General features: G+C 42.0%; 2 protein-coding genes across 4 annotated transcripts; one reads left to right on the plus strand and one right to left on the minus strand.

The window, feature by feature from the left end:
- Positions 1–78: 78 nt before the first annotated feature.
- On the plus strand, positions 79–5784 carry LOC100680290. 2 transcript variants are annotated; one of them, XM_008210421.4, is made up of 4 exons: positions 79–608; positions 742–999; positions 1143–4852; positions 4931–5784. In XM_008210421.4, exons 2-4 carry the CDS (start codon positions 825–827, stop codon positions 5246–5248), a joined length of 4203 nt encoding a protein of 1400 aa, XP_008208643.1. In that variant the 5' UTR covers positions 79–608; positions 742–824; the 3' UTR covers positions 5249–5784. The 2 variants fall into 2 exon arrangements, with proteins under 2 accessions (XP_008208643.1, XP_003426972.2); XM_003426924.5 differs by having other exon boundaries at positions 355–608; positions 742–1026.
- Positions 5785–5945: 161 nt separating this feature from the next.
- LOC100115439 (bifunctional 3'-phosphoadenosine 5'-phosphosulfate synthase) lies at positions 5946–14359 on the minus strand. Of its 2 annotated transcripts, XM_016988104.3 has the most exons (8): positions 14240–14359; positions 12923–13473; positions 9206–9650; positions 8675–9033; positions 7411–7845; positions 7121–7330; positions 6769–7051; positions 5946–6685 (listed from the first exon to the last, which is right to left on the minus strand). In XM_016988104.3, the coding sequence occupies exons 2-8, from the start codon at positions 13148–13150 to the stop codon at positions 6585–6587; spliced, it is 2061 nt and encodes a 686-aa protein (XP_016843593.1). In that variant the 5' UTR covers positions 13151–13473; positions 14240–14359; the 3' UTR covers positions 5946–6584. The 2 variants fall into 2 exon arrangements, with proteins under 2 accessions (XP_016843593.1, XP_016843594.1); XM_016988105.3 differs by lacking the exons at positions 12923–13473; positions 14240–14359 and adding an exon at positions 9763–10242.
- Positions 14360–14649: the final 290 nt, after the last annotated feature.

The following is a 14649-nucleotide window of genomic DNA, read 5'->3' on the forward strand; positions in this document are numbered from 1 at the left end:
AACTCATCACTCGCAACAGTAACGCCCAATCAGAATAACCCGAAGTACAGACTACAGCAGCGCCATCGGCAAGGAGATGCAGCTATCATTGAAATGATTTCTCGTCAAGTATTTTCTATAAAAGCGTAGAAAAGTAGAAAAAAAAACATTAAATCAACAATTATAAAATTCTAGCTTTAAATAGTATTTGATGCAATGATTCCCGTCGAACAACCTGCAGGTTGACAGTGATAATAGGTCAACACGTCTACTGGTAACAAATCTTGGCGCCGCCTCGCCTTGGTCGCAGCTCTGCATGCATCAGCAAAGCAGCAGCACATAATCGGCCATTTGCACGCGGTGCAGTGTCTTGTCGAGAGCTGCTCGCTCGTCGGAATATTTCGCTCCGTCATTCTATTATCTGAGCGAAAAATTGCCGCGACGCCTCTTTGTCTACTCTGTCCTGGGAGAATCTCTCCACCACGGGTTACAATACGAGGGTCTGCGCGAAAATAGCCATGAGTTCTTGAGCTCTGTAGAAAGACGAAATACCACGAAATAACAAAACTCTCGGTTCCGTCGTTGGGACACGCGCCATCTGGACAGCGCCACATTGAAGAATCATGAAGGTAAATATCATTATTCGCTTATAAGTATATTTCTCTTGCCTAGACGCCTAGACCGCACGATCTGCCTTAGAATTTGAATTTTTCTTGGAGGAGCGACGATGATTGTTGACGCTGGCTTTTCGATTTTATGCAGGTGGATGATACTTAGGTGACGTTGGATAATTTTTGGAAGTGATATACATATAGTAGCTGGCAGCTTTAGCTGCTGGAGCAACAATGAGTAACAACAGTTTTCTGTCCATGGATTTTGAGGAGTGCGACAGTTCTATAATCGATGGCACGAATGCTGCTGCTGGTCAAAGTCCAGCTTTGTACGAAAAGAATAAGCACAACAATGAAAGGTCCGAAGAGGACTCGGACACGCAGGAAGGGGATATGGAGATAGCCTCAGGTGCTGTATCAAGTACTAGAAATACAAGTAAATAGCTTAGTGTATAATGTTGGAAAAGTTGTTTATATTTAATATTACCAGCTGGTATCTTATTTTCGATATAAAACAGGTCTGATCATTTTTATTTCTTATTATTATTACAGATGTCCGGGAGGTGATAAAAATTAAGAAAATCAACTTATCTGACAATGAGGATCACAATTACACTGATACTCAAACAGAAAAGTCAGATAATTCAAACACAGGCTTCACAAGTAACTTTATATATTCAAAAGTGGAAAATTCTGGGAAAGAAAAGTATATTGGATTGAAAATATCAAATCTGAACGATTTAAAGAAAGCTATACCTCGATTGAAGTTGCCAACAATCCTCTCATCGACATCGTTGTCACCATCATCGTCTGTTAAAAAACCAACAGCTGTGCCTATAGAAGTTAAACAGAAATTACACAAATATTGCCGTGCCTGTGCTGGTTTGAAAGTTCCATTGATTAACATATTCAGTGTTAAAGGAAAGCAGATGCGACTAGCACAGCAAATACAACACTTAGAAGACATAAATGAACATGATAGCTTGTCTACTCAAATGTGTATGGATTGTATTTGTGATTTAAGAATGAGTTATAAATTCTTCATGCAAATCAAAAAAGCTGAAATTAAATTAAAATCGATTTGCGATTCATTCAATAATTTTCCAAAAACATCTGAAGATGATGAGATGACTGACGTTTTTATAAAAAAAGAAACACCCATGGAAAGTAGTAATTATGAAGTTCTCGATAATGAAGGAATTAAAAGTGAGGCTGAAGATATTGATTGTACTGAAATGAATGAGATTAGTAGTATTGGAAATGATTCTTTTGAAGAATTTGATCCTGACAATCCGAACTATACAGATGAAGTTGATAGTAAAAAAATTACAGAATCTTATATAGAACTGGACGAAAGTACAGGATCTAATATCAATACTGATAAATCTTCAAAATCTGAGACTTATTCAAATAACGTGATGGAGTCTGAAACTGATTTAGACAAAGAATCTGAAATAATTATACAAGATGACATTGATAAGCACAACGATTCAGTGTATCAATATGATGAGAGTTTGGATGCATACATCAAAGTTGAGCATTCTGAAGGAGCCCAAGAAGATGTCAAACCTGAAAATAAGTTGGTAGAAAGTAATACTACAAATGCTTCACAGACTTTCCAATCCTTCATTCCACTGACAAAATCATCTAATACCTCAAAGAGGAAGTTATCAAGTGGAAATATAAGCGATGATAGTAATGATAAACCTAATAAAATAGATTTTCAAAAGTTAAAAGATTTGAAAATTCCAAAGTTGGACCTTCAAGATTCTACAAAAATCAAAACACAAGAAGATGGAGTAATGTATGTTACTGCTAAAGGCTCTAAGCCCAATGAAGTGCTCTTAATAAAAGTGAAAAAAATGAACAAACCAAGTGAAAAAAAGGTAGAAAAAACTCTTGGTAAAAAAAAAGGTGATGCGATTCTTCATCAAAAAGGATATTCAAGATATGAGTATGCAAACAAAAAGGATAATTCCATCGATGAACAAATAGAACAATATAAAAAGAAAAGAGTTCAAATTTTAGGAGAAGTTGCAAATATGACAGAAACGGATTTTGATGAGAACTTAGAAGCTAGAGTCATAGGTGGAGAGGTTTCAACTGAGATAGAAATGGAAGAACAAGAAGACGAGATGGAAAATACAGAAGAATATGTAGATCATATAGAGTTTTCTGAAACACCTGCTTTTCCATCTCAGCATGAAGCTCCATTGACAAAAATACAACAGCGCTGGAAAGATATTAAAAAGAGACATGAAACTATTCATAAAGATTTAGCAGAAGACTGCACAGATAGATTAAAATCTCTTCTAAGACAAAAGGATGAAGATATACAAGAGTTTATTAGTTATTTAAAACAACGGAGAATCGTCGTATCACGTTTAAAAGATGAACATATAATTTCATTGTATGAGGCAAAAAATCATGTACTTTTGGAAAAGTTACCTCTACAATTTTTCGCTACACCAGAAGTGGATATAGATCCTTTTGAATTTAAAGAAATTTTTGATTGTGACTTTTGTGATGAATCTTTTCCAAGCAGGGATATGGAATATGAGCATTCGAAAATTCACGACTTCAAATTAATGCATTACTGTGAAGATTGTCAACAAGAATTTCTAACTCACAAGGGAAAGCGCAGTCATAATATTACTTGTGTACAGAAGCTGATGTGCAAATACTGTGATATGATACTAGAGTCTAAAGGAAAGAAAAGGCAGCACGAACAAAAACATTGTGATGAGCAAAATGGTCAGCTTTGTGATCTATGTGGTGAAAAATTCAAACATCAGGGCACATTAGATCAGCATGTCAAATCTCGACACATGCAGTTGGAAAAGATTTACAAATGTCCACAGTGCTCAAAGAGATTTGCCTTCAGGACAAAACTGACTTTCCACTTAAAATCGGTTCATACCACCAGCAGACCTTATTTATGTGAAGACTGCGGGTCAGATTTCAAAAATCCAGCAAGTCTTAGACATCATAGAATACGAAAACATCAGCCAACAAATAACAAGAAAGAATGTACTGTTTGTCACAAGATGATACCAGTCTACAGTATGTCCAAGCACATGCATACTCACAAGGCCTACACGATTCAATGTCCTCATTGTGATAAGATGTTCAAGAATACATCAACTCTGAAGCAGCACATAAGGATCCACGAAGATCAACGGCAATACAAGTGCGATATGTGCGGCGTTGGGTTTAACAGACGCGATGGTCTGAGGTTGCACATGAAAGTTCACTTAAAGGCAGATAGCAGAGGTCTGAAAGAATGCTCGTGCCAGCTTTGCGGTGAAAAGTTCCCCAATCACTCGATGCTCGTCATCCACAGAAATCGTACGCACAAAGACGGTCGGAACTACACTTGTCATATATGCAACAGGTCAATGATCTCCACACGATCGCTGGAGTGGCATTTGGCTCACATACATAACGAAACGATGCCAGGCATCGTCAGGGATGAATCCAGCGTTGATGCCGAGACCAAGCGAGTATCTTGCTATCATTGCGACAAGACCTTTAAAACCGAGATGATTCTGAGAACGCATGTGAAGAACACGCACACGGAAAAGGAACCCATGAAATGCCTGGATTGCGATCTGAAATTTACGTCCGAAGTTCGACTGAAGCACCACATGATGATCGAGCACAATCGTTTGGAGGGTACCCTCGCCTGTCCTCACTGTCCCAAGAGGTTCGTCAACCAACTTAGACTGAAGACGCATATGATATCACACTCGGACGAGCGGCCGTTCACCTGTGACATATGTGGCTTTATGTTGAAGACTAAAATCCAACTGATCAAACACAAGCAGAATAGACACAGCAACGAGCGACCACTGCAGTGCAGGTACTGCGCATGGAGGTGTAAACAAGTCAGTGCGCTGGTTTGTCATGAAAGAACCCACACGAACGAGAGACCCTACAGTTGCAGTGTGTGCAAGCAGAAGTTCAAGTACCTGGGTGATAAGAACAAGCATGAGAGACGGCACGAAAGCCTTGGCGGTTCTGGGTTTAAGAGAATCGTTACTGGGAGAAATACGAATAAGAGTGTCAAAAAAAAAGATTCAAATTCACAAGAGCAGGATTCCGAAGTGGAGCACGAGGAGTACGATGCTGAACAGCAAGAGGAAGAAGAATACGAAGAACAGGTTGAAGGACAGGTCGAAACTTTTGATGAAACACAAATTATTAAATTTAATGATAATGGAGAAATAATAAATGAGGAATCTGAAACATCTTATGACCAGGTAGGTTTCGTGGTTTTATGTTGTTCGAATTCATCATTGTCAAATTACAAGCGTTAATGAGTTTATTTTTATTTTCAGATGTACGTAGAGGATACATCACAAGATGCGAGTGACTCGAGTAAAATCGTGATAGGTATGGAAGAAGGAACAGTTTATGAGGAAGAAGTTACAGCGGATCAGATTGAATCGGAAATGATTACTGGTAATATAATAAATGAGCACATGTTACAATCAGGAACTATACACACGATACAACCAGGAACTGTGGTCCATCTTCAGCAACAAGACGAAACGGGAAAGATCCAAGTAATACCAGTTATGCTGTCATTGCCAGACTTGTCAGATGCCACTGCTGAAGTTAATTTAGCAACCGCCTCTATAATGTATAACAACTAAACTATACAGAAGAATAATATATACTTGAGTTGATAGTAGTTCATCTGTGTGTTTTATGAGTACGAACATGCGCGTTCGTATATGAAAGTGAAGTGATTGAAAACTTGGTATAAGATTAGTGTGAATGAAGACTTAAGATTTATATACTATCGCTGATGTAAGTATGACTATATAAGAACAATATGCTAATATTGTTTTTTCTTATAGTCATTAGTTATTTATTATTAGAAAAATATTTGAAATTTATTGTTTAAAAAATCATATACATTGTACATTTACATAACTTAGTTTTATTGATAGCATGAGCGTTTTAGCGTTCATCAAGCCTGGGGATTCAAATCGCAAAAATGTTCTTATTGAGATGATATTAAAAACAAAATCTTGTAAAATAGTATAAATACGTAGGTAGATTAAACGTAATTCTTATCGATAACTAATCATTTTTTAATAATTGAAATTAATATGTTAATTATCGATGAAGGGCGATTGTAAAAAATTCATATTTTTAAGTAAATAAAGCTTTTCAAACTATAAAAGAAAATGTGTTTGTTAAATTCAGTTTTGCAAATTAAAGTCGACGTAATTTATTGAATCATAAAAGATATATATATATATATATATATATATATATATATATATATAAACTGCACAGGTTTATAGCGTTAACATAAAAACAATGGGAAGACAAGGTGCATGGTTAAAATAGATCAATAAGCTTTTAGTATATTCTGTACATTTTATGAACATTGAATTTTACATAAAAAAATCGATGCGTAGTATCTTCAATTTGATAAATTCACGATTACAGTTTATTACAATAAAGATTTAAAATACTAAAAATCCATTAATAACTAATATATTAATTCTCTATAAATGTACAAACAGTGATAAATTATGTGGAAACTCAAACATAGTATATGCTTCATTTTGAAATTCTTAAAACATATATAAAATATACTCTTGATGGCTCTCAGCCTTTTTCTTCGCGCGCGCGTGTGTGTGTGTATATATATATATAAAATCTGCTATATCTGTATAAGATTCCAATGGCTATATATAGTTTTAAGCAAGAGGAACAGTTTCCACAGTGCATGATTGATACAGTGAATTCTCGTATTTTCACTTTGTGCAATACAAATCGTCAAGTATGGTCAGCGTTAACAAAAAAATCGTTGCCTAAGTGGAATGCAAAATTACAGCACATTGCTAGAGTCATTGTACATATTCTTTGTGCATCGAAAACCACATATACAATAACAATGAAAGAACGACTCTCGAGCAATGTACCTTTCATCATCTTGAAAATTGATTAAAAAATTTAGTTTATCATCGGGCCTTACATTTTGGAGTTCAATTGTTTATAATACGTTGCCAATACGTCCCAGGCTTTTGGAGCCATGAAACCCGGAGGTGGTAGCTCTCCAGTTTTGGCGAAATCTGAAATTTCAAAAGCAACCTTAGTAATTGCAAACGTTTTTTATTATAATTCAGTATGATGCTTGCACAATGAAACAACTTACTTCTCATCCTAGTCCCCGATATGAAGTCAAAGTCCTGCTTCCGACTCGAATCGAAAAAGGCCATTCTCTTGTTCACGGTGTCGTATGCAGCCACTTTGAACGGAATTATTTCTAATTTCTGCAAGCCTCGAGCGATAGACAAAACTCTAGCCCCGTGCGTAGGATCGTAGAGATTGCCGTCGGGCGTTGCATTTTTGTCTGGATGGGGGATTCCGGCTGGATCTCTGCCCACGATGTAGAAGTTCGCACCGGCGTTCATCCTCGCTTTCGCGTGCCATTGCACCTAGAAAGAAATGTAAGAGTTTAGTCTCAATGCGTTCTCGTTGTGTTTCTTTTCGAGCTCTATAGTCACCTCGACTGGACCGGCATACATCATTGGACTGGGGAAAATGGCTAAAAGTGTCGAATTGGAATCTAAGACGCCTTCGTCGAGCACAGCTTTGTGCTGCAGCATGCGAATTTTGAGAGGCACGTCGTCGTCTTTCGTCCATCCTCCCAACGGATGCAACAATAGAACTGGATTTTTGAAACCTCGCTCTTCCAGCAAACGTCTTCTCGTGTCCTTTAACAGAGCAGAATACATTAATACAGCATGTAGTGAAGAATACGCAAAATTTAAAAGCAAGACCATATAGGCAGTACCTGCATGAGTAGAGCGTGTCCATTGTGAATGGGATTTCTCAGCTGGAACGCAAAGACGGCATCGGCGTTCATTTTCCTGCATCTCTCCCGGATCTCGTTGGGCGTCAGTCTGTACTCGTCGAGGCCGTCGTTCCACCTGATGCGCTCGAGAACCTCGACGTCTCCACCCACGAGCCAGTCGCCTGATTCGTGAATCATTTTGACGGTTGGATGGCCGGTATTGTTGGTACCGAATTGCCAGCTACATCGTTCCTCCTTTCGGTGAAAGTAGAACTCGGGACGTCTGAGGATAGCCAGGGACCGGCCCTGATATTTCAGACAGATCGCTGACAGACCCTCCAGTCGACTCTTATCCGAGCTGCTCACCGCCAGAACGATTGGGACAGATTGGTTTACCTCCTTGCCGTCGTGAATCAGGCACTTCAAGTGTTGGACCTGCGATATCGAATCGAACATTTTAATTAATATGAAATATTTTCGATTTGCTTTCTCTGATCTACTAATTCATCAAATTCGATAAGATTTGATTCTTGCTTTTAAAAACAAAAATCTTATCATGCTAATAATAACAAAAAGATCGATCGTAGATGCAACCGAGATTAGAAAAAAAAGTATCGAAGCAAGGTACGGACAAAATGCAAATAATTAAAACGTCCTGAGCAGGGAACGAGGCAGCGAGAGCCGATCGAGCATTGGAATTCAGTAATCAGTAAAACTGAATAGGGCCGAGATTCGAGAGGCCGCGATCACTTCTCTCGGAAAATGTTGATTGGAAAGTGCGCGCCGAGCGGAAGGGCGCTCGACAGACTTGTTGCCTGCATGTCAAGGATCAAGATAAAGCCGGAATTGACTGCCACGAGGAAAAGGACCAGGAAGCGGGGTTATCGGCCCTGGGTGGAAGATAAGATGTTTGTATTGTGTGCTCGAGTAGAGTGAAGAGTTTAGATGATTAGAAAAGTACGTTTATTGGGTCTTCTCTTTTTTTCTATAAAAATAAAGTTGAAAGTGCACAAAACCAATTTCATATAGTACGATTATAAAATAAAGGCTTACTCATGGAAGCTTTCTCAAGTTGAAGTGTAAGGAGGATAAACTCAAATTGTTGGCAAGGCAACGTCAAATCTTGGAAGCAAAAGTGAAACGCAAGCAGCACACACACACGCATATATATATATATATATATATATATATATATATATATATAGCGGTAACACAGACAACGGTCAAAATAAAAGCAAGCAAACAACTGTCCCTCGATCTATACCTGCAGGTACTGGTCCTCCCTCATAAACCCGGTGAGCGGCGCAGCCCAGCCTTCGGCCAGAACCTGCAGCCACTGGACGTCGACTTCGCCGATTTCGACGCTCTGCAGCGTCTCGGCTTCGGCCTTGGCAGTCTCGACTCTCGTCGGAGGTACGAAGAGCTCGCGCAGCGGTGCGCCTGGCTCCTGGGTGTCCGGAATTATGTGCTTCTCCTGGAGGAAGCGGATGACCGTCAAGGCGGACTCCTCGAGGGTACAGTTTTCCGTGGTAACGACGAGGTCCGGGTTCGAGGGCCGCTCGTACATCTGGTCGATGCCCGTGAAGCCCTTGATGGCACCTTGGCGGGCCTTTTTGTAGAGTCCTGTGGAGTGCAATTTTCATCGTTGTTATTATTATTTCAAGCTCGAAATGTGTATGAAACTGATATTTTAAAATTTGACTTATTCTCAAAGATCGGCAAACACCCGTAACCTTCATCGGATGCTTGGATATAATCGAATGGTCGCAAAAACAGCAAAAAACCTGGCACGCACCTTTGACATCCCTAGCCTCGCAAACGTTCAGCGGCGTGTCGACGAAGACCTCGAAGAAGGGCAGGTCGAACTCCTTGTGAATCTCCCTGGCCATTTGCCTGTCCTCCTCGAAGGGCGAGACGAAGCTGCAGAGGCAGATCTGACCGCTGTCGGCAAAGAGCTTGGCGACCTCGGCTACTCTGCGGATGTTCTCCTTTCTGTCCTCTGGGGTGAAGCCGAGGTTGTTGTTGAGGCCGGTGCGGACGTTGTCGCCGTCGAGGCCGTAGGCGGCGATGCCCAGGTCGACGAGGAAAGCCTCGAGCTGGAAGGCGATCGAGGTCTTGCCGGCACCCGACAGACCCGTCAACCACACGGTGCAGCCCCGGAAACCGCGGACTGTGCCAAGGGCTCGGCCGCGTTTCAGGCGCGACACGTGGTGCGCTTGGAATGAGACGTTCGTGCAGGTCTGAAAGAGAGAATAGAGTTTCGGATGATTACTTGTTTTACTATTTCGTTTTTTTCCCTCTGAGTTATGGGAATAAATTGAAATCGATTGAAAAGAAGAGAGGAACACGTACGTCGATGTAATCGCCATTCCCGAGTCTCTGCAGCAATTGCGTTCGCGACGGCATCCTATGCGGTTTGATTTTCGCCGCGGAGTGATCGGGTCGCGAGGAAACTCCTGCCATTAAATAGAGCTTTATCGCGCGCTCCTCGATAACGTTATTCGGCTCGTATGAGGTAGGGGCAGTCGGAGATGCGTAGGAAACTTCGCTCGATTATACAAGCGTATCTGCGCGTACTCGACGATATGCGTCTTGGAATGGAAAAAAAGACCTCGACCTTGACGAGGCAACCCTCGTTATTTGTAGGGTGGAGTGTACACATCGCGTTTGCCTTACTTGTTTCTATAGGTGCAGCAGCAGCTACTGTTCGCTTTAATAGTTGCCCGGAGTCGTAAAAACAACTCGCCTGTATAATCAACAATAATATAGAAGTAGGCAAACAGACTATATTTTTTGGAGAAAAATTCAAACATCGCGAGCGCTTAGAAAGAGGAAAAAAAATATATACACGTTCCGCACGAAAGAAAAGGCAAGTTCAATACGTATAACTTTTACCGCTGCGAAAGTGGAGCAATTGCACTTCAAGTCCGGCTTCACGTGTCGCACGCGCGCGCTCGGTTTTTCTCCGATGGTCACGTATATATGTACGAGCGTAAAGATATTGTAACGATGTGTGTGTGTGTGTGTGTGTGTGTGTGTGTGTGTGTATAGAAAGCGATTGTCCAGCACATCTTAGAATCTCGGCAACAACGCGATTCGTTTCTCAGCCGATGGTCAATCTGTACTCTCGCGATGATTCTTATTTCCTCCGACGTATTTCCTTACACAAACATTTTTTCCGCGTCAATACCTTCGAAGACGTGATTGTGACAAGCGATACTGTTGTCTTGAACAATTTTCCGGATCATTTTTGCCAAAAAAAACAATAACGCCACCGCTCTAGTGAAACACTCGACAAACGTATAACACGCAACATTCGATATTATCATCGGACTCGACGGGGGAAAAAAATTCCACGCCTAGGTAAAAGACCCCAGCACGGGTGATGCACTCACTTGAAAACAAGAACTTTCTCTGTAAAAACAAAACAATCGCACGCACGCAGCGCACCTCGGGGATTAAGGGGCTCTTATCGAATGTCCGGTGCGCTTCTGAAACATTGATAATCATCGCGAGATTATTCCTATTAGACCGAAGCCGAAAATTTCGACCCTTTCGTCCGCGAGAGAGTCGAATTCCTCGTCTTCTGATGTACACGCTCACACGCTCACACACTCTCACTCTTTCTCTCCTCGAGAGAAGAGAGATAAAAGAGGCGCAGAGGAAGTGGGTCAAACTTAGGTCAAACACACTCGTCGAGGATGGTGTAAAGAAATAGAAAGTATACGCGCAGGCTCTCGCGGGTACACACGAGGAAGAAATCATCAACGATCAGCCTTGTGCGAAAGTGCGGAGACGTGTATTCGATAAATGCGGAAGCGCGTTTCGACGAATCGAGGGAATCGTCGTGATGTGCATTAAGAAGGAGGAAGAAAGGGAAAAGCTATATGTACCCGTGCTCTGGAATGAAAAAGAAAGCAGCTTGAGTTGCTGTATAATAATCGAATTATGCGCGAGAGAGCGATTCGATTTTATACGCGCGTATTATATATAAGGCGATTTTTTTATATAAGTAATGCACGCGGAATAAAGAGAATTCCCGATCACGGCCGAGATTGGAAATTATCCGCGAGTTTCAAGTAGAACCGAGCGGATAAATATGATTATACGTGTTTTTATAAGTATAGAATATTCGGAATACATTATCAGTCTGTTTCGGTGACATTAACGTTTGTTTGTTTAATCTAATCTGTTTATCATATTGCAATTTTTTTCGTCGAAATTATAAGACTGATACACGTGTATATGTGGAGCTTCGACCTCGACACTGATGGGCTGAATAAAAATCTACTCCAACGTAAAAAAACCTCTTTTTAAAGCACTTTCCCGCCGCGTACAGCGATAATGGAATGCACCGTCGTGACCTGGATATTTGCATCGGATATACGTTCGAGATTTTTCTGCTTTTTTTCCACCGAGCGAGCCTGACGGGATTACACGTAGTAAAAGGACAATCCACGACTTATAGTCTCTCCTTTCGGAGCCTATATCAGATCGTCCCACAATGGGCAAGCCCATTTACACACACGAGCGTTCATTCATCCGCCGGTGAATGTGTTGTTCGTGTACAGCAAAAGTATTGTGCATTAGCAGCGTCATGCTTACCTTCGCGTGAGTTCGCGTTACGTGAAAACTTCTCCTGTATCAATAAACCCGCAGTGAATGGGGAGACTCGATTGTCGCTGGTGTTGATGATTATTTTACCGCGAATAATTTTTTAATTTCAAAATTGCTCACCGATGCGTGTACGTATAGGAGCGTATAACGACGACTCGAAAATTTCTCGCGCAAAACGCGCGCTCGAATCGCCTCTGGCAAGTTCAAAGCAATTTGCTAGATTAGACGAATTATACGTTGTACATAGCATGCGCTGTTGTATAATGGCAATTTGAACAACTTTGCAGAGGGAGCCGTTTCTCGCGTTGTTTCGGGTACGACTTGTACAATTTCGAGTGTGATAATACACACACACAAGTATTATAATCGGTTTCGAGTTTCAATTATTCGCTCGCCAACGACTTTGTTATCAGTAAAACAATTAATTATATATTCACGAATAAACCCGACTGTCCCCGCAAAAATCACGCAACCATGCAATCCCCAGAGCGTAGCCACGAAAATTCGAAACTCGTTAAAGCGCTCCAATCCAGCCACGCAACGTGTACAAAAGCTCGAAACTCTCCTGCACCCTCCGCTGTATGTACGCATGGCGTCGAAAAGTTTTCAATTTACCGAGCAGCAGCAAAACTAGTTAGCCGCCCTTGCGGTGAAAAAAACTACCCTCATTCGGATTCGCGCGCCCGCGCTTCGTCCCCTTCGCGCAGGCTCGGCTGCATCCATACACTGTAGGTACGCTATATAATACTCCCACGCGACGGGCAACCCCCCCCCCCCCCACACGTGCATCAGCGTAAAATCTTATCGTAGCCACAGACACACACGCACAGAGAGAGAGAGAGAGAGAGAGAGAGCCGCGCGGAGAGCCTCCGAATGATAAAAGCACGATACTGACCGTCATGATGCGCTTGTTCGGTGCCTCAGGTGCGATCGGCCCGTTGCTCGACATGATAAGCGGCCGTCTGCGACCAGCGCGCTTTCTTGCTGATGCAGTTGTCGGCTGACACTCGGCTTGTGATGCTCGTCGTATAACGTGGCACTCGCTCGGAGTCTCGGCAGCTGACGACTGCGAAAGTGGCGACTGGCGTAGCGACGCTGGCGGCTCCAAAAGCTGCGACGACATATGCCCCTGTAGACGCTCACCAACACTATGCTCTATACGCGCGTATATAGGTGTAAGTAGCAGTCCCCGCTACTCGCTCGCTGCAGCAGCGGGACTCGACGGCTTTCTCTAGTGCGCTGCTCCGGCTATACGGGACTCATACCCGCCCTCTCTCTCTCTCTCTCTCTGGTTTGCAGCTGATGCGGGGAGCTTGTCCTGTGTGCGTGTGTGTGGACGTTATTCGCGCACGCGCGAGCCAGTACACAGCTATAGTAGCTCTTTATTTTTTTCCTCAATGATTTGGGCGATCGTCGCGCTCCGCCGGTGAAGACTCGAAGCTGCGCCTGTCAAACATACTTTCATTAGTTTTCATTCAAGATTTAGCGTTTATTAATTAGGAGGGAGCGGCTGTATAATCGGGATAGGAGTGTACGTGATTCGAGACGAGAAAAGAGCGAGTTTTCAGTCAGAAAGAGAGGGCAGACGACGCTTTGCAGCGGAACGCGCGCAGCGAGTGGCGTCTGCTATCGCGGTGGAAAATTTCGTCTGCTCGACGGGGGGAAGCGGGCGCGGGTTCGATATCCTTATGTGCGCGATTCGGCGAAGGATTACAACGAGTGTCGATCGGATCGAGACTTTGCGCTCAAGCACCTGTTGTCGAACGGAAGAACCCGAACAGATGACGGAGCTGATAGGCTCGAGATATGGAGTGGGGTCTTGACTGATCTTTAATTAGAATGCAAGTGGATTATCTCTACGGAGATAACGCGAGCGACTTTAGTAGCTAGCTAGTCTCATTGAATTATACATTTTTCTCGATTTGCACGATCCACCGTTCCTTGGCGAGGAAAGTGCGACGGGAAAACTATGGATTAGTGTTTTGTTTGATGCCTCTTGCATTTTTCGATCTTTTAAAATTTCTTATTCCAATTCGAGGAAGTTTGAATTGAAAATTATATGGCGTTTCATTTTAATCCTGAGGTTAACAAAATTCAATTATTTATACAGAAGTTTGAATGGCAAACTTTAACACCGTCATAGAATAAAATAAAAAGAAGTTTAGGAAGAAATTCAAAGAATAATAACGTATAAGAAAGACACCGAACTAACCAGTAAAATATCAAAATTTGCACGTAACGTGTCACTTCACAATATTCTGCCCAAAAAAACAAGAACTTTGCAATATCATGCACGATCCGTGAAATCCTCAACCAGAAACTGGGGCATGCAGATCGCGACATTCCTTTTATATAACGGGCCGACATCCCCCCGCGATGGGCTATTTCTTTTTTTTCAGGGACACGTCTACGTAATTTCCCTCTTCCACGTGCGGCCGAGCAATTCTTCGAGTTAAGACGATAAAAAAGCGCGTGATTTTTACATGGAGACCTTCTGTTAAACGACGTAAAAAGAAAAACGCAGATTTTTTTTCATCCTTCTCGGTGCTTACGAGCAGATCGTAATATAATGGTAACGCGAGGTGGATAGCCCGATAGGCGGAAATCGTTCGAGTGTGCGTG

This window comes from Nasonia vitripennis, chromosome 4 (assembly GCF_009193385.2).
Source record: "Nasonia vitripennis strain AsymCx chromosome 4, Nvit_psr_1.1, whole genome shotgun sequence".
NCBI classification, from domain to species: Eukaryota; Metazoa; Arthropoda; class Insecta; order Hymenoptera; family Pteromalidae; genus Nasonia; species Nasonia vitripennis.